The sequence below is a fragment of the Panulirus ornatus genome, chromosome 69 (assembly GCF_036320965.1).
Source record: "Panulirus ornatus isolate Po-2019 chromosome 69, ASM3632096v1, whole genome shotgun sequence".
Taxonomy (NCBI): Eukaryota; Metazoa; Arthropoda; class Malacostraca; order Decapoda; family Palinuridae; genus Panulirus; species Panulirus ornatus.
In genome coordinates this window covers 21,178,786-21,206,495 of record NC_092292.1, presented here as the reverse complement: position 1 = coordinate 21,206,495, position 27,710 = coordinate 21,178,786, and the positions used below count along the sequence as shown (strand labels likewise).

Here is a 27,710-nt window from a genome sequence, read left to right as displayed (position 1 = left end):
TAGGTATAAGTGCGCACCGGTCGCCCAGACGGAGTGCCTTCGCTGTGATTAGCATTTGTGAGCTGTGGAACGGTGGGTACTGACTCCCCACCGACGGGACTCTGACACCAGACACCCCTGCCAAGTGTATAAATCTCCCGTAGAAGGTTGTTCGTTGAGACACTAAAACAAACTCGTATCGCAGGACGGGAAGGTACTCCACACTGAAGGCTCAAGTGAACGAGGACTCGTACACCCGGACACACATGATGCATATTCTAATAGCATCCAGCCATTACCTGTCATCTTATGATGTGAAAAATTGTCATCCAAATAAGGTAAGAGAGTGAGGGTTGTGCGCCAGAGAGGCTTACAATTCCCTGGAAGGTACGCAGCGCGCGCCGATCGAATCTACATTGCAAGATTGGCTTTCGCGAAACCGATCTTACGATGCTGGCGGAGTCAGGCCCCTGGCACACCTTGGAATTAAGCTGACCGTAATGTATGTCACCTTCCCAGGTAACCATTGGCCACTGTGGACACGCTGGTTGCATCACCAGCTTCGCTAAGATAACACATTTTTTTCTGGTCTTATTTGCATTTTAGATATTTTCCTTATAATTGTAGGAGATATAGAATACCTCAGCTTGCCGGACGCAACGAGGGGAGAATTAATGGGCTTACAAGGCGATGTGTATCCAATTATATTGATATCATTACACTGATGGGAAGAGTACGTACCGATCTATAATCCTGGGATGATGCTAGATGGAATAATTATTTAAGTTATAACAGATATAATTAGCTGAACGATTTCTTACGGTGATAAAGAAGAGAAATTCCAAGTCGAACATTAATGGCCGACATTTATCTGTGAGATATATATTATGTTACAGATAATGAAACTTAAAAAAAAAAATTATCAAGCAAAAACAGGTCGGTAATTCCGAAGACAATAAACAGACGCCACTGGGACGCTGGCTGCCTTCCCAACATAATATTAGACTTGATATTATACGAAATCGCAAGTTACTTATGAATATTCCATGATGTTAACCCGTATATCATTTGTAGATTAATTGGGCTAATTACAACCTATATTTGGGGCGCGGGATGCATGCAAATGAGGCATCCTTGTGTATGTCTCCCCACAGCTCACAGTTAACCTACTATGTTATAGCTTCATTCTTGAACTTTTTTCTACAACTTTGTCACGAAATGCTTTACTCAGACACCTCGCCAGATCTTCCCAGTTTTTGCTTCGTGTTTGTCTAAAATGGTTTCATGTTCGTAGTCGGCAGCACTTTAGCAAGTTGAAAATTATAACATACGCTTTGCTGAGAACCTCAGGTCGCTCTTGGGTCGGCGATTCCATTTTAAGATAATTTGTTGATGCATTTTTCAGCAGTAAATAAATCCAACGTTCCTGAGTGGCTTTTCAAGAAGTTTGGTGTACATCAGAATCCTAATTGCGTCTTGAACCAAGTTATTTCATTCGTATCTGTTATACCTTGATCATTAAGCAATGTAAATGGATTTGGCTGGGACGTGCATATAATATTAAGCCTGATATATCAGTCTGCATTTGCATAAGTATATGTTAGGGCTTGTGAGATTATAGCCAGATTACACGTGTGTTATATATGCCACGTCAAGACCTCCGCCACCACACGCTTATTTATGGACGCTCTACCATAGGAGGCCAGAGGCTCGCTCTCCTGCGTACTTAACTCCCACCCGCCGCTGCTTTCCCTCACTCCTCCCCCCCTTCATCCTACCTAAGCATCCCCATCTCCACCCATCCTGCAACACTAGCTCTCCCACCCTTCCCAACCCCATCAAGCCGCTGGTTGCAACACGGGCATGAGGTCATCCCAGGTGACACTCCCACATACCCCTGTCGTCAAGGGATCAAGTTAACAGCTTCTCTCTCCTTCTCTCTCATAAACATTTGTGAGTGAGTGACCCAGAGGGACACCGCAGGACCGTGTCAAAGGTCACGGTCAGGGAAGGCTGAACAGATCACGATTAAAGCCGTGGAAAAATAGGAAAATAATCTTCCATATCATGAGGCTAATATAGTAGGAAATCAGAGATGTGATCACAGTGTCACAAAAGAAACACTAACTACCTTGTTACGTATTGTAGTTAGTGTGATAATTACCACCATTTAATAGTGAACAGCTGGTAATTAAACGGAATATCAACACACAGTGACAGAGAGTTCTAAGGCCTCATTAATTCCTATGTTATATTAACATTCTGGGTTATATCAAACACAGTTTACAAACATGTAACAAACTGTGTTCCAGATAACTTCATGTGTAGTTGGGTAATGACCTCGTTGATACCTCACTATTCTTGACCCTTAACTTGTTAACTTATTTGACAGACTCGCTGATAAAAGGCTTGGCCGGTAATTCAATGGTTAATTGGTTTGAAGAGTAATTTTAGTTATTTGATGAGGTTAATAGGAAACATGACACCTATTCTGTCAGACGGTTAGATAGGTACGTTTTGAATTAGAAATTAGAAGGGTAGCCTGAGATATGGCCTTCTAGCAGGAGAAACCGATCGCCGATGTGATACAGACAAAGACTGAGAAGATAGAGTGATCGTTTGATAGATAGACTGGCACATAAGAAGACGATTATGTAATCACCTTATGTGAGAATTACCTAACTGATTATATGTGAGAATTACCTAACAGATTATATGCCAGACTGATGGATAAGCAACACAGACAGATCATAAACTATGACAGCAGTGGGCAACCTCTTCATTACCCTCGCCACCAGGAGAGCCTCCTGGTGGATGATCTGGCTGCTACAGGGCCACTCTGGATATTGTTTATGATGAATAATTAAAGCGTGAGATAATTTACATGTGGGATGATCTGCATGTTGGGTAAGTGCCATGTTGGACAATTTACAGCTGGGATAGACGACATGTTGACTAATTTGCATATTGGATAATGGTACATATTTCGTGTTGTATCACTGCTCTCTAATTATTATCATCCGATATCGTACTATCTTAATGGTTTCCACCAATTATATGCCCGGCTGAATCTTGGCCAGTCAGACCCCAAAATCCAGACCTTACAGTTGTGGTTTGTACGTAAGGGTTGGTCTAGAATGCACCCGATCCACAAGTCTTCCTCCAACAAAACACTTAAAAGCACCCAACCAGCAGTTACGACGAGACTCGCCATAACAGTCCTTACCTACACTATCCCTCTAGAGGTATTTCCACCCTTTTTCGTAAGTATGAGTATGGACCTTAACCCCTTGTACCACATAGGTCCATATTGCCCGTAGTTCCATGCACACATATATATACATACACACACAAACACACTTCTGGGTGAATTTGCATAAGTATATGTATTTGTATAGTGTATGCAAATATATATGAGGCCACAGAGAAATGGGTTTGGGCTGGCGAACCTCCCGGCTAGTCATAAGATGGGCGCAAATTACGACGGGGAATCATTAATAATGGTACTGCAGTAATTAAGACCATGTTATGAGTGCAGACTGCTGCATCGGCTCTCTCTCTCTCTCTCTCTCTCTCTCTCTCTCTCTCTCTCTCTCTCTCTCCCTCTCTCTCTCTCTCTCCTTTATAAACCTTCTATCAATCTATGTGTCTTTACTTTCTCATAGCAACCCGTCCACATATACAAATATACATCTATCTATCTATCTATCTATCTGTCTGTATGTCTGTCTGTCTATCTATCTTACTTTATACGCATGTATACATTTCTATATCTATACAGATATATGTCTACATATATGCATATATATATATATATATATATATATATATATATATATATATATATATATATATATATATATATACATATATATATATATACAATCTCAGGATTGGATGAACATTGTCTGCATCATACCACGTTTCTATTTCCTCGGTCAATATAGATAAAGAATAATTTCTCAATCATTAAGTACAATACTAAGAACTCAGTGCAACAATATGAAATCAGTTTAACAAGATGTGCAAACAATGTCATTCACCAGGCAGCTTTTTGTCCAATGTAGGAAAAATACAGTAGTGACCCGTAATGAACAAAAAATGTGAACTTAAAAATGGCATCTCATTACAGTGTGAGCATCAAAATCTCCGGACTATGGTGGCAGTGGCGTTGGTTGTAGTGGTCGCTGTGGCGGTGTGGTTGTGTTGATGTTGGTGGTGAGATGGTTGTGTGGTTGTGTTGGTGGTGGTGTGGTGGTTGTGTTGGTGGTTGTAGTGGTGGTTGTGTTGATGGTTGTAGTGGTGGTTGTGTTGGTGGTGGTGTGGTGGTTGTGTTGGTGGTGGTGTGGTGGTTGTGTTGGTGGTGGTGTGGTGGTTGTGTTGGTGGTGGTGTGGTGGTTGTGTTGATGGTTGTAGTGGTGGTTGTGTTGGTGGTTGTAGTGGTGGTTGTGTTGGTGGTTGTAGTGGTGGTTGTGTTGGTGGTTGTAGTGGTGGTTGTGTTGGTGGTGGTGTGGTGGTTGTGTTGGTGGTGGTGTGGTGGTTGTGTTGGTGGTGGTGTGGTGGTTGTGTTGATGGTTGTAGTGGTGGTTGTGTTGGTGGTTGTGGTGTGGTTGTGTTGGTGGTGGTGTGGTGGTTGTGTTGGTGGTGGTGTGGTGGTTGTGTTGATGGTTGTAGTGGTGGTTGTGTTGGTGGTGGTGTGGTGGTTGTGTTGGTGGTTGTAGTGGTGGTTGTGTTGATGGTTGTAGTGGTGGTTGTGTTGATGGTTGTAGTGGTGGTTGTGTTGGTGGTGGTGTGGTGGTTGTGTTGGTGGTGGTGTGGTGGTTGTGTTGGTGGTGGTGTGGTGGTTGTGTTGGTGGTGGTGTGGTGGTTGTGTTGATGGTTGTAGTGGTGGTTGTGTTGGTGGTTGTAGTGGTGGTTGTGTTGGTGGTTGTAGTGGTGGTTGTGTTGGTGGTTGTAGTGGTGGTTGTGTTGGTGGTGGTGTGGTGGTTGTGTTGGTGGTGGTGTGGTGGTTGTGTTGGTGGTGGTGTGGTGGTTGTGTTGATGGTTGTAGTGGTGGTTGTGTTGGTGGTTGTGGTGTGGTTGTGTTGGTGGTGGTGTGGTGGTTGTGTTGGTGGTGGTGTGGTGGTTGTGTTGATGGTTGTAGTGGTGGTTGTGTTGGTGGTGGTGTGGTGGTTGTGTTGGTGGTTGTAGTGGTGGTTGTGTTGATGGTTGTAGTGGTGGTTGTGTTGGTGGTGGTGTGGTGGTGTAGTGTAGTGTTTTTTTGGTGTTGATTGGTGGTGATGATGGTGTTAGTATTGTCAGTGTTGTTAGTGTTGGTGTTGTTGTTGGTGTTGGTAGTGTTGGTGGTGGTGGAAATGACCTAGGTGTTGGTAGTGGTGGTAATGTGGTGGCAGTGGAGTCAAGGTTACCGATGAAATATAAACGTGGTTTTATTTCTGGTGTTAGGTTGAAAGACAAGTGATTACATATATATACTGAGAGAGAGAGAGAGAGAGAGAGAGAGAGAGAGAGAGAGAGAGAGAGAGAGAGAGAGAGAGAGAGAGAGAGAGAGAGAGAGAGAGAGAGAGGTGGTCGGAGTGGGGGTGGGGGTGGGGGTAAGGGAGTATTAGACACTTCCCAGGTCACCTGGACACTTCCCAGGTCACCTGGACCCGTACGGTAGTGCCAGAGTAAGAGCCACTGTCAGTCTGGCCGGACCCAAGTCTTGAGGCCCGCTGGTGTGGTTTCTGTGTGGGGAACAGGTGTGCCATGAGCTCAACAGACAGTGTTAGGAAGCCACAGGCAGTTTGAGGAGGTCGCAGAAACAAGCTGGCAACCACTGACTCTCACAGACCTGCGACGGGCAAGACACTAAGATGAATTAAGCAACTAAGGCATAAAATTCCTCCAGATTTCTACCATAAAAGAGTTTCTCAAAGTTTGAGGAACAGAGTCTACGCTGAGTCGGTTTTATTTTGTAAGAAAAAAGAACATAAAAGAGAAGCCAGGTACCTTCACGCCTTGAAGATTTGCTCCCCTTTTTTCTTCCTTGGGTTTGTGGTGTGGTGGTTGTGTTGATGGTTGTAGTGGTGGTGGTGGTATTGGTGGAGATAGTGGTGGTGGTGGTATTGGTGGAGATAGTGGTGGTGGTGGTATTGGTGGAGATAGTGGTGGTGGTGGTGGTTGTGTTGATGGTTGTAGTGGTGGTTGTGTTGATGGTTGTAGTGGTGGTTGTGTTGGTGGTTGTAGTGGTGGTTGTGTTGGTGGTTGTGTTGGTGGTTGTGTTGGTGGTTGTAGTGGTGGTTGTGTTGATGGTTGTAGTGGTGGTTGTGTTGGTGGTTGTAGTGGTGGTTGTGTTGGTGGTTGTAGTGGTGGTTGTGTTGATGGTTGTAGTGGTGGTTGTGTTGATGGTTGTATGTGGTGGTTGTGTTGATGGTTGTATGTGGTGGTTGTGTTGATGGTTGTATGTGGTGGTTGTGTTGGTGGTTGTGTTGGTGGTGGTGGAAATGACCTAGGTGTTGGTAGTGGTGGTTGTGTTGATGGTTGTAGTGGTGGTTGTGTTGATGGTTGTAGTGGTGGTTGTGTTGATGGTTGTAGTGGTGGTTGTGTTGATGGTTGTAGTGGTGGTTGTGTTGATGGTTGTATGTGGTGGTTGTGTTGGTGGTTGTAGTGGTGGTTGTGTTGGTGGTTGTAGTGGTGGTTGTGTTGATGGTTGTATGTGGTGGTTGTGTTGATGGTTGTAGTGGTGGTTGTGTTGGTGGTGGTGGAAATGACCTAGGTGTTGGTAGTGGTGGTTGTGTTGGTGGTGGTGTGGTGGTTGTGTTGATGGTTGTATGTGGTGGTTGTGTTGTGGTGGTGTGGTGGTTGTGTGGTGGTTGTGTTGATGGTTGTAGTGGTGGTTGTGTTGATGGTTGTAGTGGTGGTTGTGTTGATGGTTGTATGTGGTGGTTGTGTTGATGGTTGTATGTGGTGGTTGTGTTGATGGTTGTAGTGGTGGTTGTGTTGATGGTTGTAGTGGTGGTTGTGTTGATGGTTGTAGTGGTGGTTGTGTTGGTGGTGGTGGAAATGACCTAGGTGTTGGTAGTGGTGGTTGTGGTGGTTGTGTTGGTGGTTGTAGTGGTGGTTGTGTTGGTGGTTGTAGTGGTGGTGTGTTGGTGGTTGTAGTGGTGGTGTGTTGGTGGTGGTGTGGTGGTTGTGTGGTGGTTGTAGTGGTGGTGGTGGTATTGGTGGAGATAGTGGTGATGGTGGTAGTGGGGGGTAGGTGAGGTGTGTTGGTGGTTGTAGTGGTGGTTGTGTTGGTGGTGGTGTGTGGTGGTTGTGTGGTGGTTGTAGTGGTGGTTGTGTTGGTGGTGTGGTGGTTGTAGTGGTGGTTGTGTTGGTGGTGGTGTGGTGGTTGTGTTGATGGTTGTAGTGGTGGAAGTCGTGGTGGAGATAGTGGTGGTGGTGGTGGAGGTGGTGGTGGTAGCCTTTCTGGCAACACTAGCACTGCCAGCCGGCTGCTGATTGGTCGAGCAAGCGGCTCTCGCATCTGATAATTATCATCAGTGATGCTTTCTCACTCATTCTCAATTCAGCGCAGACAATGAAGATCATTAGTCTATGCGAGCCCGTATCTCTACAGCTCTGCAATTCGCTATTAATGAGTTCATAGCGGCGTCCGAAACTGCTTGTTTATGGAGGGTAATTATAGGCAGGGGAAGTCTAAATGTCAGCCCGATATTTACAGTCTTGTGTTTACCATTATACTTAACGACTGCTCGGAATATGTCAAGCGATAAGCCATTTTCACTCTAAGTTTGCACTCAAATAAGGTCGGATTTATGCGTGTCGAGGCGTAGCAGGTGCTGGCCTTCCAGTCAGGGTCTGTAAGGGTGACAACGCTCCGCTTAAATATTATTGTGGATTCAGACGGACACGGGAGGAGCTGGCGCACCGCTCGCCCCGGAATATCATTAAATGCATCCCAGGATTTTTACGATCATCATTACTATTATCATCGTTAATCCCCGGGGCGATTTATGCGATGTTAATTTATACCGCGATTTATTACCCGCGTTCCTTCTTGGGATTACATGCGGTGGAGGCTGGACTTGTGGTGTGGTGGAGGCTGGGTTTGTGGTGTGGTTTAGGCTGGGCTTGTGGTGTGATGGAGGCTGGGTTTGTGGTGTGGTGGAGGCTGGGTTTATGGTGTGGTGGAGGCTGGGCTTGTGGTGTGGTGGAGGCTGGGTTTGTGGTGTGGTGGAGGCCGGGTTTGTGGTGTGGTGGAGGCTGCGTTTGTATGGTGGTGGAGGCTGGGTTTATAGGGTGGTGAAGGCTGAGTTTGGTTATGAGTGTTGGTTGAGCTAAGGTGGCCATGCAGACGCGCTGTTGCAAAAGTGTTCAAATTATGAATACTAGCAGAACTGAGCCCTTGTCTGCTCACTCCTTTGGAGGGCTGAGGTACCGCCAACCAGCCGGCCACTGACCTTTAGACTCATACTCCGCAGACGATACGACAGCAACAAACTTATGTGTATCGTCAGGGAACAGTAAAATGGCTTTGTTCAGAAGTTGAACCATTCTCTACCATCATTTTTCCTCTTCATGCCTTCCATATTGTCGGCAAAAGCTTCTCGCTCAGTTGAAACTAATTTCCCAAACATGTATCACCCCAACAGTCTGCTAGCAGTTTCTATATTCTCAAGGAAATCGATGAATTATTGGCAACTGTGTATAGGGGATTAGTCATCGTGCGTCCGACAACTTCTAAGGTATGTTTACAGACAAGACAGGACCCGCCTTTTTTATAGCATGAATACAAAAATGCTCGGCCATAGAACTTACAGTCTTAAAGTGTATATGTATATAAAGTGTATACTGTCTGAACGTGAAGTCAGGTGACGTCTGGACATGGCGTCATGTGACGTCTGGACATGGCGTCATGTGATGTCTGTATATGACGTCAAAGTTGTGGTGTACTTCTGGGGTCAGTGTGCACACCCTCCACGCTACGATTTAGATCATCAATATTCCACTTGGTAATGACATCTAATCACGGCACACAATAGGACTTAATCTATTGTTGCGAAAGTAAGAGAAGTGAAGACAGACGACTGAGGCGAGTAAAAGTAAGACTGGTTAAGAAAAGTCAGTATGCTTATTGTTGAAATTTGGTTGATCGTTTGGTTCATTACAACGTAAATGTTTGCTGTAATCCTAGTGGTGGTGGTCAAAACCACTCGGCGGGAGTGATACAAACAGAGTTTAAGGTGATCTATAAACAGGAGTTTGTGTGCCTAGAATCAGAGGTAAGATTAAAAGCTTGGATATCCTTGTGTCAACACTTATATCATCCTCCGCGGCTGTAAGGGGATAGGGAACTCTTTCTCGATCACACCCACACAACTTCCTCACATGTACCAACAATAGTGTCCCTAAGATCAACCATCTACCCCCTCACTGTCACCTTGTCATCACCCCTCTATTTCTTCGTTATATCGACCTCCAGCGCGACCTTCGTTCAACCTTGGGAGTTGCAACTTGATTGCTGGTATGATTTTCCTTCTGAAGAACCACCCTGCTTCCTTCACCAAGTCACAAGGGTCTACAACACAACCCCAACCAACCCCACTTTTTTTATCCCTCGCTTACCCTCTACACTCTAACCCAACCACCACATAGTTAACTCCACCATGCATCTTTTCACTATCCTAACCCCACACCCGATCATAATCTCTCAACGCTCATTTACATCCCATTCATTTCACATCTTCACCCTCATACCTCACACCAACACCTCACACCCAACCAAATCGCATTCGACCCTCACCTAACCTCTTCAGATCTTATCGTACCACCTCCAGTCAAACTCAATCCATAATATTTCCAACCCCACGCTACGAAACCTGAATCTCCACGCCACAACACAGCCCGGTACAACTTCACACCCTCTACACCTCACCACACCTCTCCCAACCCCAGCCATGAACCCCAGCCTCCTTCTCTCCACCTCTGGTTAGCGAGCAACAGAATGCGATAGAGAAATAGCTTTCACATTCTGTCAGCAATATGAATACAGAATCATTAATGGGCAAGCTATTAGAACCAGCTAATGAGTTCTGGATCTCACTAGACGGCCGGGCCGACAGGGAAGACACGCCTCTAGATTCCCCAACATAATGGCACTCGCATACTTTATAAGAATCACATTATCTCATTATGAGTTACGATCAAGAGCTCATAAAACCTACGCTACTCATTATGAGACAGGCTGAAGAGCTCGTAAGATCTGTGTGTTTCATTATGAGCTTTGCGGAGGAGATGCCACGGTCGTACATGTCATTATGAGTCAGGCTCAGGACTCAAGAGAACAATGTATCTTAAAATGTGTTACATATATACTTTCGATGTGAGGCAACTCATGAAAAAGGTCTCATTGTCACTTGTTATCTATGATGAATATCCAACTCGTGAACACTTACACTCCAGATGCTTATAAAACACCACAGATGTCGTAAGGTCGAGTGAGGCTCACATAACACTCACCCTCGTCGCTCACACAGATCGATTACCTCATAAAAGTTTCAGATGAGTTTAGCCTCACATCCTGCCCTGAAGATATTCAAACTATGTCACACACGCCTCATGACGGTATTCTTACCCGTAATGTTTATAAAGGTATGAATGAATGAGAAGAAAAAGAACAAGATATACATTCATCATGATTGCACTGAACTACAGCTGTGTTCGTTACTGTAATACATACATTCATTTGAACTAAGATCTGTGACTTAGATTTGACATAGACCAAGACATTATTGGACAATAACACTTATGAAACTGGTTAATACTACGCTTTTGAATGTCTTATGATTATCATTTTGTTTTCTATGGCAAATATGGCACGGAAAACCATGTCCCACTTGGGACCAGCTCGAGTGAAAGGTTCAGGAAATGAGTAATCTTAACCATTAGTCCTCACGTGGCTGATCTCCACACGTAAACTATAGCAAGCAGCAGCCGGTCACAAGCCACAGGTCAAGGCCTTAATGACTGGCACACACGCAGACAGCTCACGAAAGCAGTGGCCAAAATAGATAGAAGGAAGCGACGTCACAGCGGACGACAGGGATGGCTGAGGAGAGGTGATGGTTGGAGAGCTGGAAGCGGAAGGTTTCCACTCTGGATAAGAGATAGATAGGAAGAAGAGCCACATTAGATAGATAGATAGATAGATAGGAATAAGAACCACACTAGATGCGTTTGTATCAAATAAACAGAGGCTGTCACAGGGATGTTGCATGGCTGTTTAGGTAAGTAAATACCTGCACAGGAAGGTAAGGTTCTGGAAGGAGTTTAAAAAGTTCAGCAGACACTCACGTCTCCTCATCTATCTATGTTCACATTACCCGTTATTTGTCGTGCTGTTTATCTGTCTATTCATGCATATATACATTTCAATTTCGTCAAACTGCACATTCAACAGTCTCTAGCCAAATGTCTGTCTCTCTTTCTGTACAAACGTGAACAGATGTTCGCCAGCATACTAGAGGTGGCTCAGTCATGGTGAAGCAAGAGTATTGTTCGTCTTCAAGAGGTATGCAACTCCTCACATCCACTGAGTTTACAAACCAATTTCACAGAAGATTTTTTTCTATATTCACAATAAAATCAAAGATAATTGGTTTTTAAAGAAAGTTGATTATGGGAAATTTCTCGAGGTGATGTGAGGCACAGACAAATAATCATTCGAGCTGTGATTTTCATAAATTTCTAATTTTATGTTTGTTGAAGGTATAGTTACCTTGTTATAAAGGATGGTCTTCCTATGACCTCTCGCTGTTCTCCAGCAGAACCCAGCGCTGATGAAATAGTTATAAGATGGGAAGTTTTAGAGGTTCGCAGGTACGAAGACATGCGCTGAGAATCAGCTCAATTATTGTTAAGTGAAAATGATTTCTATGAAAAAATCCAAAATTCTCAACTTTCTCAGACGAATTTGAATCTTAAGTAACAAGGTCAAGACTAACTTGACCCGCGGACTGTGTGGCTAGTGGTCAAGGGTCATGTGAGCTTTGTGTCGAGCAATTCGTTTCGTGTAAAGGACCATTTGTAAAGCCTCGATGAAATTGTAATGACACACCGTAACATCGTCTCTCAGTTTAGAAGTTTAGAAGACAGACGAACAAAGAAGGAAACCTAAAAAAAAAATCGCACAGGAAGAAAGAGATGACACCTTAGAGTTATCATGGAAGATGAGATTCTACATGTTCTGCAGAAACTTTATGTTGTTCTCATTTCTTATCTTTGTGATACGTGGAAAGTAATGAGGAACGTAATGGTCACCTCATCCTCTACTTTCCCTCATCTGAGAAAGATGGCTCTCGCGAAACCCTCCCAAACCTACACGTTGTAAAGTCTTATATTTAAGAGAGAATTAAGGACAAGATCTCATCATGGAAGAATTTGTGTTCTCTCTCTCTCTCTCTCTCTCTCTCTCTCTCTCTCTCTCTCTCTCTCTCTCTCTCTCCCTCTTAGGATGCTGGGTCTTGGGAGAGCGACTGTTGGCCAACCTTGAATTATGCAAACAGTTTTTGCTGGTTTATATCATTGGAACAGGTTTGGCCGAGACACTAACTTCTCGCGTTTGAACGTATATTTATTGCATACAAAATGCTGCCCTGGAGGCTTGCAATCACAGGTCGGGGTCTCCGGGTGGCGGGGCCAATCGCTCCTGTCGTAAACAAGTTATAAAGAACCAGCGACTGAAGCAAGTGACCAGACTCAGAAGGACTGGGGTTCAAATTACTTAGATCTCGCTGAAGATGACGACCCAGATTACTGACATCTTGAGGCAGATGAGGGTACAAAATGCTGACTTTTTGAAGAAAATGAGACTTCAAATTATTGACATCTTCCACCAAAGGCGCGTCACTATTAAAGAAACAAGTTTATCTCTCGAATCAGAGACAAGAAAAACAAAACTGGAAAGACAAGTGAGGAAGGGGGAACTAGAGACACATATTAATGATGGAAGAAGATTTGGTTTTATAGAGGAACAAAAACCAAGACATATATTCAGGAATTGGTTCAAATGATAATGAAAAAAGAATAATAAATGTGGAAAGACTCCAAAAAAATCATGTGTACTGAAAACATTTTAATGTTAGAGCAAAATTACCTCGAAAATCTTGTCTGTGACGTTCGTCTGAGTGTAGAGTGTTCCAGGTACGTCTGAGTGTAGAGTGTTCCAGGTACGTCTGAGTGTAGAGTGTTCCAGGTACGTCTACCGTAAAGTGTTCCAGGTAGATCTGAGTGTACAGTACTCAGGTATGTTCCTATAGACATACGTCTAGTTAGAAACGCCAAATATTTTACATGTAAAAGTTAACAGCGCCATTTGAGCAGTGTTCTTCATTTCATAACATGTATATCCAACGATGCTGTGGTTTGCTTAAAGCGCGTCTCCGACACCCTCCGACCGGCAGTGTGATCCTCACTTGTTTCTCACTCATGTAAACACAGGTATTCCCCAGGAGGCATAAGACATACTGATGTTGTGTGCTAGTATAGCAAAGTCTGAGACTTCGTATGATGTGTCTGCTCTTCGTTCACCGACCGTTCGGCTTTTTATATCAGTTTACAAACCATTTGTTCGACGTTCAGTGTCTCCTCAATTCTTGCTGCTGGTTGTTCCGTTGACGTATAGTGAATCATCATATTTGTTCACAGGTTCTTCGTTGTAAGTTCAGTAACTTGTGATTTCTGTTCTCTAAATCTTCCTCTGACGTTTACAATATTTCTTTATATGAGTTCACATTTCTGTAATCCTCTCGAGGGTCTGTTGTTGACGACGACACCTTGTGATGGTGAGTTCCTTCTCTCAGGAGGTCAACACGAGGGGATACAGGCCTGTAAGTGTTCATTCTCGCCCGTAAGGGACCACTTTACTGCTGTATGGAAACCTTGGGAGTAACGAAGACGTTCTTAGTGTCGTTATGTCTGATGGTCGACCATGAGGCCAACCAGGGTGTGGATGCCACCGTCACTCGTGTTATCGACAACAGGAACATCACAAATGATGAAGTGTAGCAGTTACTAACGCCAGCAGCAGCAAAATCTCCTGCGGTGGTAATAGCAATGACTACAGCTGCAGAACAGCGTGTAGCGACAGTAGCAGCAGCAACAACAGCATTTGCTGTAAGCACAGCAAAAGCAGCAGCATTAACAGCAGAAGAAGCGATAGCAACAGCGACTGCAGAAGCAACAACATAAGCAGCAGCAGTAGCAGGTCTCCCTCTTACCACAGTTGCCGGCACGTGAGGAGTCCGGCCTGTGTAAGTGTGATACATAGGATGTTGATCACATAGCTTCCTCCTCAAGACACCCTTACATGTGGTCCCTGGGCTGACTGGTGGATGGAGTGAGTGATCTAGTGGTAGACTACATGATGTGGTGCGTGGTATGGTGGTAGACCGGTGGGTGAAGTGTGTGTAGTATGGTGGTCGACTGGTGGATGGAATGAGTGGTATGATGAGTAAATGGTGTGTGTGTGTGTGTGTGTGTGTGTGTGTGTGTGTGTGTGTGTGTGGCTGGTGGTAGGTGACTAAATGCCAGTGATCTAACCAGGTCAGGGGACTCGGGCCAAGGACTTACCAAAACAATACATAAAGAAATCATGACTTCCATAACGAGCAGTCTAAGACGTAATGACCCACATTACACCGTGTGTGTTATTGTTCATTTTACTTCATGACACACTGACGCTACTACTATTACTTTGGTACTGATGATAATGATTATAATTATAATGGTGATGATAATACTAATAATAATACTTATGATAATGACAATAATAATAATAATGATATTTATGAAAATAAAAAAATAATAATGATAATGATAATAATGATAATAATAATAATAATAATAATAATAATAATAATAATAATGATAATAATAATGATAATAATAATGATAATGATAATAATGATAATCCGCTTGATCATGGTCGAGCGAAACGTTTTGAAGTATGCATTTTCAGTAGCTTGGAGGGTGAGATAATGGTGAAGAGGACGTATTTTCTTTGATCTATGGAAGGCGAGTTTGGAGTGGAGTGTAAGAAGGCTGTAGAGCGGTGTTGTGGAGAGGTAAGACGTGATCCTATTGAGGTGACAGAGCCTGAGGGAGAGGTTGACAGAGAGCACAGAGCCTGAGGGAAAGCAGAACCATCGATTGTCTTGTATTTATAGACGGGTTGTTCTGCTGTGTCTTGTTTGCACAAGACTCACAAAACTTAGTCTTGTTGAACTTGATGAACCATCAGGTAACCGGAGGTTATCATCATACGTCCTACTCTCCATCTTGCCCACCTTGCTACACTCCTCCTCTGACCACCTTGCCAACCCTCCCACTTGCCCATCCTATCCCTCTGCCAACCTGTCCACCTCCCACTCCACCTTTCGCCCTACCTTGCCCCCACCTTATTTCAATGATTCTCTCTGTATAGATTTATATAAAATATGAATCAAAATGAATCACGTGATGGGGAGGTCACAGTACTCACTCCCCGGCCACATCATCAATGGTCGTAAAATCATAAACAAAATTAGGTTAGTGGCAGGCTGGCCGTGGTGAGGACTGTCTCACATTACCATTAGTTCCCCCTGCCAAAACTATATCGTGTCTAAATCTAAGTTTTTAAGTCTAAGTTTCGATCAAAGTAATACATTTTGCACGTGTGAATTCTGACGGAAACCAGTTTAAAATCTGGTTCCTGATGGGGTCAGTATGTTGGACAGGAAGCAAGTGTGGAGTTGACCCACCAGTTGTTTGGCTCAGCTAACTGTTAGTTCCGATTCATAGTCTTGAGGAGTGGTCGCTCCAGGAAGTGGTCACTCCTGGGGGGTGGTCACTCCCGGAAAGTGGTCGTTTCTTTAAGTGAAACAAGTGACTGATATGATACCAAGGTCTTATTATACTCTACGTCGAGCTTGTTAATCGCATGAGTCTTATATCTGAGTCTATCAACTTTATGAAATTATAGACAGATGATTTAGGAAGGGTGAAAATTCTACCTATTTAGGAAATGTGATTTGTGTGTGTGTGTGTGTGTGTGTGTGTGTGTGTGTGTGTGTGTGTGTTCTGATTTCAAAGTTAATGTTGACCATATTCATCAATGATTAGTCATCTTGGACAATGAGATCATCGGTTAATGACACACATAACTTCTCAACCAGATTAAAAAAAGAGCAAAAATAATAGTTCAAATACACATAGTAAAAAGTTGAAATGCTGTAAATCCGGTTTTGAGAGACAAGAGTTGATGATAAGTTATCCGAACCTCATTCATGATAACCGCTTTTAATAACCAGTTATTTTTCTGTCGTATTGTTGATTATATTATGACGGATGACCAGCTAGCAATCATAGGAACAATCTGTCGGTCAATCACTGAATCTGATCAAGGAGAATGGAAAAATGAATTGAGATAACTCGATGCATCTAAATGTATACATACGTACATACTTATATGTGCATATATATATATATATATATATATATATATATATATATATATATATATATATATATATATATACATGCTATTGCTAACATGTGTACAGGTATAGGAAAACGCACATGATTCTAGTCTTCCCACATACGTACACGTATACATATATACACCTATACTGGAACACAGCTAAACATTTGTATAGACAAAGAAACACAGACACAACGCTTGTTTAACATCTGACTTACTTATCCACGATGGTACAGTCCTTGAAGACGAGAGTGAAACCCTTGACCACGACAGTACAATCCTTTATCACGACGGCACAATTTTTGAGAGCAGCGTTAGAACCCTCGAGCACAACGGTACAGTACGTGAGAACGGCGGTACAACATTTGTAGACAACGATGCGATCCTTGAGTATGCCAGTGTAGCTGTTGAGCACGCTGGTACCACCCTTAAGCGCAAGGGTACGACCCTAGAGCACGACGGGACGATTGTACAACACTTGAGCACTACGGTGAGAAGGTAAGGGCCGTAATTGTTAGTTGGAAGACCAGACCAACAAAACTCATGGATTACACCGATGTTCTCAAGGGTCATACAGTCGCATGGAAGGGTCGGACAGTCATCCTCGTGGGTTGCACCAGTAGTCTTGCTCCAGGTTCGTACTGTCGTACGTAAGGGGTTAATGCGTGATAGAATGCAGCCTGGTCCACCTGACTGTTAGGGTCTGGCCGACGAACTGCACAGAATATAACCTCTACCTAATATGTCAATAATTTATTGCTTTCATAAACCACAGAAAAAACTTTTATTCTTGTTCGAGTGTGGGTAGTGGTGGAAGCCAGGGGCTCACACGACATGGGTCTCACACAGGAATTTGCACTGAGGCAGAGGAATAACCGGTGCAGATAAGATATATAGGATTATGAGAGAGGAAAGATAATAGGGAGGTAAAGGTAGACAAAGATAAGAGATACGCAAAGTTAAGAGACAGGAAGAGATAAGCAAAGATTAGAGACAGGCAAAAATAAGAGACAGACGGTGGTGAAGAGACAACCTTTAACTAAGATATCAGCTCCAGGTGTTAATGTCTGCTTCCCATGGATTTACGCGGTACATTTGCAGAATGTTCACTCATCCTGTGAACTGTCTGTACTGTACAGACTAACGTGTCTGTTAAGGCTGCACTGTGTTCAGCCAATACACCAAACCCGATCGACAGCTGAAGCATAGAAGCCAGCGTCTCAACGACCTGTATCTTAGGCCTTCATGAACCTGTTCACGTGACCTACGACCATGACCCCACAACAAACCCCAATGTGTTGGGTCAAACTGTACGACCATAACCCCACAACAAACCCCAATGTGTTGGGTCAAACTGTACGACCATAACCCCACAACAAACCCCAATGTGTTGGGTCAAACTGTACGACCATAACCCCACAACAAACCCCAATGTGTTGGGTCAAACTGCAAATTCTGGATCTTCAAAGACATGAGTTTATATAACGCGGTCCCAGCAACATCATCGTCATGTTCTCTTCGTAATACTGGCAATAATTCCATCTTTAACACGATAGTAATATGAAAAATGACATTTCCATTATTTACATAGCTACACACAAACAGATTATTCATTAGAAAAATGTGTTTTATATGATTACATAAATGCAGAACCAAATCTGCTTCATCTGATTTTTATAACAAGTCTAAGTATTGAGCAATTTACTTTATATATATATAAAGTCTGGATTAATTGAGGAGGTATTGTGATAATATTTAGTCCATATAGGAAATCGTTATTAAACTCATAATTGCTTGTATCAAATGGATCTCGATATATATATATATATATATATATATATATATATATATATATATATATATATATATATATATATATATATATATATAAATATATATATATATAATTCTTCATCTGAGTAACCCTACACTTGTGTCAGAAGCCAACAGGATCTCTCTCACATTGTGTTTATTACCCCGTAAGCTATTAACATATTTCATCACCTATACTCCGGCTAAGGCTCTAGGCAATCAGATCCTACCGATGCATCAATCCGAGCCATCAGATCCTTCTCCCTTCTATCGTATAAGATCGCCTGATCATCGCGTTTATAATGTCCGTAGGCTCTTAACATATTCCATTACTTGTGCTCCATCAAAGGCGTCTGGACCATTACATCTTACCTGTACCTCAAGAAAGGGGATCAGATCTGTCTATACTTCTATCTTATAGGATAACCTGAGCATCTCATTTATATCCTGGAATGCCATAAACGTTTTTAATCTTATGTATCCTAAAAACGTTACATCACAATAGTATAGGGAATTAAACTTTCTTCTTCGACATATTTGAGTCAGTCTAAGGTTTAAGTACCAAACCTGAGGGTAGAGTTGAGGGTATCATGTCACTCATCCTCCAGCAACGGGATATAAGCCATCGAATCTCACCTGTACATCAAGAGGAGGCTTCGAGTCCACCCTTCACGATGCAAGTGGGATCCCGACCTAGTTTTTGTCACCGACCACCGGAGTGCGCAGCTCCGCGTCGTATTTATCAAAACATCACGGTGAGTAATCAGCCTTCATAGGGTCTTATTGCCAATTTGTAAGCGCAGCCTTAATGAGTATCGTGGTCTGACTCGCTATTAGTTGCTTCTGATGCCGTTGTTACGATGTAAATGGTGTATAAACAGATGAGCTTTGGCTACGGTTTCAAACACTTTTTGGAGAAGACTTTTGAGGTAATGCTGACAGCATCTTGTTTACCTGTCGAGGACGTAGCCTGGTGGCGTAATGAGTGTCAGCCAGCCATCACGGACGATGCAACCAAACTCCAACACGAGAGAAACAGATTAATGCATATATCACTAATGTATTCATAGCATTAAGATCACCCCAAACCCTATTAGGATTCGATATTTTTTTTTGTATTTATAAATCTCCCAGCGGCGGGAGGACCTCTGATGGCCATTACCCATTCAGGATAGTAGTATCCAGACGGTTTGTTGAAACCATGGAGGAAGACGGTACCGCCGCTGGTGCTGTACACATGACTACAGCCGCGGGAACAGCACTCGTGAACGTTTAGAGTTGGTGTCCAGCTGGAGTGGCGTAGAGAGACGGGAAGAGATCTCACAAACCCGAATATCTAGGATGCTTGTTCGAGAGGCGATTACGCTGCGGGCCGTATATCTTGAACCAAAAGATACCAATTTGGAAGTCATGCCTAAAATATTATGCAGCGTTCCGAAATGTATAATCAAAATGCTACAGTGTGTGTTCAATATCAATAGCAGATAAACAACAGCAGAGCTCTGTAATTATGCGAAATGGTTGGCCGCTACGGCGTCCGATACCGTGCACGACTTGCGGCTTGGCTGCTGGCAACGGAGACGGTGGTGCGGGTTGTGTGCTGTGGTGTGTGCCTTGAAGATCTCTCATAACCTGGTAATGGGGTTCTCTCTCTCTCTCTCTCTCTCCACTAGCTCAGCTTCATGGCAAGATTCTGTTGTCGTTACTGACAAGTAGACACTCTGGCTCACTCTGTAACCCTTCCTGTTTCTTGTCTTGCATTCCTTCTCTTTCTTTATCCATTTCTCTCTCTGTTTCTTTCCTTCTTTTCTATCCTTCCTCCGACTCTTTCTCTATAACTTTTGTCTCCTTCGTTCTCATTTGCCACTTTGATCGAGGCAATCATAACGACGATTCTTGAAACACAAGATTGTTGACGAATTTCGTATGAAGGTAGTTACAAAAGTGTCCATAACTACTGAACGACCTCGTTTGAGACTGAAGCACTCACGGTCGTTGCTCGAGTGTGTTTTCATCCATACCTTGTTTATTCATCACACACTCTCTGCTCTACTGCTACTTTGCATACACCTGCTATTCTAAACACAAATTTGCTGGCTTCAGTAGGTACCCTCACGGCTATAAATGTAAATGTGTTTATTTCTAGAGATCAATAGGTTGGTTGCTATACAATGTTTTATGAATAGAAATGATTCTCTAGATTTTTAAGCCAATGGTTTCTCTACGCAAGGCTCGTGGTCAATGTGGTGGTCGGATCCAGTTTACAGATTAGATTTTTTATGGAAATGTTAATATCGTCTTCATAATGGAATATTTGCTCGTTACTCGTAAATCTTCGACTAAAGAAGATTATTTAACAATACATAAATTCAACCTTAGGAGGTTGTAGGAGGTTACAGAAAGGTGAATGAAGCCTTAAGAAGGTGCGGGAGGTTACAAGTCGCTACGTGAAGATCCTCAAGGATGGTTTAGTAAGTTACAGAACGATACAGAAGCTGCATGACAAAGCCTAGATCTGGTTCAGAAAACATCTTACATTACTCACTTTACCACAGTCAACTCCCGGCAGCCCCAGTGGACAGACTAAACAGTTTATAAAGATAACAACCTGTCGTCTGTGTCACTGGTAATAGAGCTTAACAGTCACCGACCTCTGTCAAGTGTTGGCCCTAATCATGTGATGGCTCAGGGAAGGACACTGTCAAGACTTTACTAAACTGCTCCCACCTAACGGCAGCTCCCATCACCGCGGCACCACCGCCTCCTTGAGAGAGAAGGATATTCTTAAAAGATCTTTCCAAGTGACGACAAACCTTCACACTGGCAAAGTACCTCAGGATACTGGAGTGTATAGCACGAGCTCTGCCTGTCACCCTGATGAAGCCCACGAAGGCAACACAATGAAAGGACTTCACTACCACATGCAACTCTCTGGAGTCATTGCTTACAGGAGAACTGGATGAACAAGATCACAGTTACAGGAGAACTGGATGAACAAGATCACAGTTACAGGAGAACTGGATGAACAAGATCACAGTTACAGAAGAAATGGGATAGTTAGACCACAGTTACAGAAGAAATGGAATAGTTAGATCACAGTTACAGAACTGGATGAACAAGATCACTTAGCGCTAACAATAACTTTCATTCCGTTATCAGAGGATGAACTAAACCGGTTCGCTATTGTTTCTAGACTTGGTTCGATAAGGTCAGGTCATCGCGAATGAAAAGATATTTCCTGGAAAAGGTTAACAGTGTTACAAAAACAAAAGTAAAGTCCCAGCATACTGGGGTAGTGTTAATGGTCTTGTGATTCCTGATAATGGAGGTCATGACTGGTAGTAACTGGTAGTGGCGTTGGACTGGAGGTGACTGGTAGTGGTGTTGGACTGGGAGTGACTGGCAGTGGTGTCTGGTAGCAGTGTTGGACTGGAAGTGACTAGTCGGTAGTGGTGTTGGCGTGGGAGTAATTGGTAGCAATGATGGACTGGGTGTGACTGGAAGTGGTGACAGTCTTGGACTGGAAGCGGCAGGTACCGGTAATGGAAGCAGTGTAGGACCGGGAGCGGCTGGTACCGGTAGCGGCAGCGATCTGGGCGACGGACGAAGGAACATCGAAGTCGAGGTCGGAGAGCAGGGTGTCGGAGGCGCCGAAGAAGGGCGGCCGCCGCCGCGGGCCTGCCTCGGACAGCGTCCATCAGACTGAAAAATATGCATGATCACGGCTGATATTAATTGCTGTCATTTTGATTAATGTTGCACTAGATTATTGCAATCATAAATTACCGAGGCAACTTTCAATTGGTGCGGCAGGAGACGGTTTGTGCTGGGGGAGCAAATTAGCGCCGAGAGTAGAAGCGAAAAGACATGGAAGAACAGGAGGAGGAGGAGGAGGAGGAGGAGGAGGAGGAGGAAGACGAAGATGATGCTGCACTGAAGGGGGAGACTTGTGAATGTAGGAGGAGAGTGAATTAGGGAGGAGGTAGATGAAGGAAAGAAAAGCTGGGGAGAGAGACTGAGGGAGACTGATGCTTGGAGAGGAGGTGGATGATGGATGGATGGATGAAGTGTGAGAGAAATAAATGAACGAAGGGAAGATGGGCTGGAAAACTGAAGAATGGAGAGATGAGAGATGATGAGTGGATGGGACAGATTTGTTGGGTGAGAAGTAGGCGGGTGATGGGAGAAAAATAAAGGATGGCGTGAGTTAGGAAGACGAGGGATGAAACTGTGAGGGAAAGATGGCTCAAAAAAGATACGTCTTCGCGATGACTGTGGTGAGTGAGTGGTGTGAGCCATCTTGCTTAACCTCACACATGACACGTTGACGGTTCATGTGTTCGACTCTAACCTCACAGTCGGGAGGACAGACACGTTTGATCGCCTGACGGAGATGTAGGAAGTTGTCCACGTATTTACTCAGACTGATATCTTATATCCTTAACGGCTCTGATATCTCATATCCTTAACGGTTCTGATATCTTATATCATCTCGTTCATGCATAATTCATCTTGATATCTGTGGCACCGGCAGTGATGATGTTTACTGGTTAACTTGTTTCGTGAATTTAGATAAAGTTCCCATATGCTTAACACCTCCTTTATACCAGTGTTACCAATATCTCGAGACGAGTTGAACTGATCATTTCATTAATCTTTTTCGCCCGTTGTTCTTTTAGACGAGAGTAGTTGGTACCAGGGATTCAACACTTCTTTTGTTAGATGCAGAATAACGAGGACTAGAAGCCAAGATGTTAGGGCTGTAAACTACAACAGGGTAGTGACCAACCTTATAGCGATGTTCTGTTGTCTTTGCCTGACGCCATCTTATGAGTGACTAATGTTAAACATTGACTCTGAAAAACTTAAGTTATTTATACTATGTTATGTTATGATGACCTAGACATGGTATTTTCCTCTCATATTGTGTTAACGTTTTACTGCAAATAGTTTTCGTGGTATAGGGAACAGAGAGGTTATGTGGGACATGAACAGGGGCAGATAGATAGATAGACAAATGGAAAGATAAACTGGTAAGTAGATAGACAGATAAAATGATAGGTTGATAGACTGATAGATCAATAGATTATTTCTACATGAAATGCATAGATTTTTTAAAAGACAAAGTTGTTAAGGTGCCGCGTATATCATAAGTTCTCCATACGATCTAAATGGAAAGAGAAATCAGATTCATATTACTTAGAAAGATTCAAAGTCAAAATAAAACAAATGACAAACGTTAGAATTTTGTAGTTTTTCAGAGATGTATCATGAGATTCGTACTACATCTTCTGATATCCGTCATAGAGGATTTGGGGGGAAAGAACATAATGACAGTCATTTATGAATAATGTAAGGAGGTAGTGAAGCTGGTGGTGTTGTAGTGTGTCTGAGGTAGTGAAGCTGGCGGTGTTGTAGTGTTCCATCAAGACAACAGGAGACAAACACTGCCTCAAGCACACACACACACACACACACACACACACACACACACACACACACACGCACACACACACACACACACACACACACACACACTGTAGCAACTATGTAATTACTGGTTCATAATTACCTATTTGTAGACTACTATGGAGTTGGAGGGGGGGAGATGTTTCTGTTTGCATGTTCATGTCTGCTAGTGCATGTGTATATGTATACATATGTGTGTCACTATATGTGGTCATTAAGATTATAATAATGATTATGATAAGATAACAATGATAAGTTATAATGATAATGATGATGATAATGATGATGATGATACTAATACTAGCATTAATGATGATGATAATATAATAATGATAATAATAATGATAATAATGATAATAATAATGATTATAATAATAGTAATAATAATAATGATAATAATAATAACAATAATAATAATAATAATAATAATAATAATAATAATAATAATAATAATAATGATAACAATAATAATAATAATAATAATAATAATAATAATAATAATAATGATGATGATAATCATAATGATAATGATAATTGTGTATTACGTGAAAGGAGTTTTACACTTGCGTTGAGTCGTCTCGTAACCTCGTATATGTACTATGTCCACATCCTAACTAGACACACATACAAACCCTACTCAACTCCAGCCACCTATTCATCGACCAGCCCTGAAGGGGAGAGTGAACAGCTGGGCTGGCTGTGAGCCGGCCGCCATGTCCAGGAATCGGACCCTGTCTCATTAGATTGGTGGATTGCTCGAAAACCCCACTGCACTACGGAGGCTAGTGTGTGTGTGTGTTATCACATTCCTCTATGAATCAAGTCTCACACATTAGCCTGTAATAAATGATAAAGTACAAGTTATCAGAAGAAATGAAGAAGAGATGGAACTTCCTGAGGTCGAAAGTTAAGAAGTGGTAGAAAAAGGAATCAAAGTCAGATTGGGAATTATGAGCTGGAGGGAAAACGTATGACTGGTGAAGGAAAATGTAGAGGAGAAACAGGGAGAAGAGGAGAATAAGGAAGGGAACTGGGTAAGGTGAGAAGGAAGAGAGAAAAGAAAATGAAAATAAAGAAAGGGATTAGAGATAAGCAACAGAACTCAGTAAGTAGAAATGTGAGTGGGAACAGGGAGGAGGATTAGATAAGCAAGACACAGCAGAGATGAGACGGAAAATGCAAAGCACAACAACTAAGCTAATATGATCAGTCTTGGATGTGGTGCTGACCAGAGGAAGAAGAAAAATCTGAAGAAGTAAAGAGGAGAGAATAAGATGAATGAGAATTATGGGAGAGGAGAGATATATTGGCGGTGGGAAGAGGGATGGGAGGGAGGGAGAGGAGGGAAGGAATAAAGATGGGAAGAGAGATGGTTGAAGGAGAGGGTGTAATAGAGAGGTGGAGGTGATAAAGACTGTACAAGATGAATGTGGATAAGAGATTAATAGATACGGCGGGAGAGGTGAGGGTGAGGGGAGAGAGAGAGAGAGAGAGAGAGAGAGAGAGAGAGAGAGAGAGAGAGAGAGAGAGAGAGAGAGAGAGAGAGAGATCTTCGATGTGATTCTACTTACAGTAGGGCTAGTGTTTGTGTGTGTGTGTGTGTAATTTTCTTTTATCAAATGGCTAAATCAACTGAGTATTTGTGTCACCAGTTTTTTCAAGGAGTTCATAAGTCTTGCGTTAACTACTGTGGGCGGTCGGTTACTTGTTCCAATGTTCAGCAGTTCTAAATGGAAAGAAACTTTTATATTCTAGATTTGATCTTTATATTTCGTTCAATTTGCTGTAGTTATTGCAGTGCCTTATGTTAAGAAATAATCTTCATGATTTGATTATTTGAATTCATTTAGAGTATACATACACAGATGAAAAGAATGGGGCCATGGAACGCTCCCTGTGGCACCCCACCAGACACCCACACAGCCAACTGCAGAATTCGCCTTTCAAAACCAAACGTTGCTTTCTGTTGGTGAGCCACACACTAACCCACGTACATAGTTCGTCACTCGTGTCATGTGTTTTGATTTTACGTAGTAGTGTCCTACGCGGCGCTTTACTATGTGTATATATATATATATATATATATATATATATATATATATATATATATATATATATATATATATATATATATATATATATAGAGAGAGAGAGAGAGAGAGAGAGAGAGAGAGAGAGAGCACTGCTAGGGATGATGATATTACTAAGTTAACATCAATGATGGCAGAACTAACCTAACCAAGCTAACAGGACTGGATGCAAGACTATGCTGAACAAGTTAACAGCGATGGTGGCAGGGGTGACCTAACAGGTAGTGTGTGGCTCCATCTGCATATATGCTAATGGTGTTGACTTCAGAGGATTATAAGTATTGCTGGCAAAAAGCAGTTTCTTCTCCTTGGGTACAGCACTGTAACTTAGCTTTATCTACGCTACAGCCTCCCAAGGTAACTGCATCTGGCTGTAAAACCTTCGTCACTCCCAGTGGTTTACTGCTACACTGCATGGGGGAAAATACCACCGTGGTTTAACATAATAACTATGAAACATAAACCCGGTTGAAATGACAGGATAATCACGGTTTATAATCTTATATATTATGTTTCCTCAGAGCTCTGACCTTCAGCACTCAACCCGACTGGACCAGAGAGGCGCAATTGGCTATGCAAATCACTTGTAATTGAAGGAACATTAGCATATTTTGGCGTTTCTTGTTACGCCTACACAAGTTATTGAATATCATGTTCATATAAAATTATCATTACGAGCTAAGTGTTAGGGATGAACGGCTTCCATTCAGGCTAATCAGCCCACTGTTAACGGAGGGACATATATGGAAGTCTACGGCGCTCAAGAACCGTAAAGGAATCACGAGGATTGGGGGGGGGGGGGGGGGGGGGGAGTCACCTGCGGGGGAGACAACGAACTTTAGAAATAACTACAGTGAGTCAGTCAGTCAGTCAGTCTGAGTTGTTAGTTACTAGTTAGATGATAAGAGTCGAGGTTGGTAATTACTAGTTATATGATCAATTCTCTTATCATACAACGGCATAACCAGTTCAGTGTGGTTCCTGCAGCTCTGAGGCAGCGCTGCAGTCACAAGCTTGGAAATGTTAGGTTTCTGTGCTATGAAGCGAGACGTTCCTCAACGAGAGCGTGTACTCCTCTCGGACAATGACAACGATACAGCCTCACCAAAGGTACTTTTTACAGGTGATGTAACCATAAGCTACTGGGACAAAGAAGGTTATATCTGAGGCTGTATATTCTCAACAGTGCTGTATGGATGCGAGTTTTGGACCCCGAATGCAAAGTAACGGATGAGGAAGGACGTGTTAGAAACGAAATGCCAGAAGACAGTATGTGGTGTGATATAAATGATCGTGTTACGAATGAGTGAGAGAGAAGTGAGGTAGTAAGCACAATCTAACTGAGATACGTTACCAGTGATGTGCTGAAATGGTCTGAAAATATGATGAGGATGAGTTCCTGACCGTGACACATTCATGGGTCGCGTAGGGTCGAGCGCACAGCTTTTGAGACCTGGTTACGGCAGTTGGTCCACATTCAACGCTGTTCACCTATCCTTACAGGTCGGTCGATAAAATGGGTACCTGACTCAGACTAGGGTATATATATATACATACATATATATATATTGCTTTAATGGGATGGCCTTGATTAGGGCCTCAGCTGCCTGTGCCGTCTAAGCTAACATTAAAAAAACCCCAATAAACTAAGATCTTCGTTTCAGAAGCGGAGGCAATGAGGAGATGAGAGAGATGGAAGAGTTGGAAGCATGGAGTGAAACAGGTTCAGAGATGTACAAACCCTCATGACAGCCTGGACTTGGCTCTCTGCTAAAAAGTTTTCTTCCACTAAGAAAGCAAAGCAATCCTCCGGACAATCCAAGTTTGACCCCAAGACGGCCTAGACGATTCCATGACAC

At 42.9% G+C, this 27,710-nt stretch overlaps 1 protein-coding gene across 1 annotated transcript in view; it reads right to left on the bottom strand.

The window, feature by feature from the left end:
• LOC139747661 (uncharacterized) overlaps positions 1 to 27,710 on the bottom strand; it is a 540,258-nt gene that overhangs the window by 283,688 nt on the left and 228,860 nt on the right. The window contains exon 6 of the mRNA XM_071660227.1: positions 21,830 to 21,994. Within this exon, the coding sequence (XP_071516328.1) occupies positions 21,830 to 21,994 (165 nt within the window). The remainder of the gene's footprint in view (positions 1 to 21,829; positions 21,995 to 27,710) is intronic.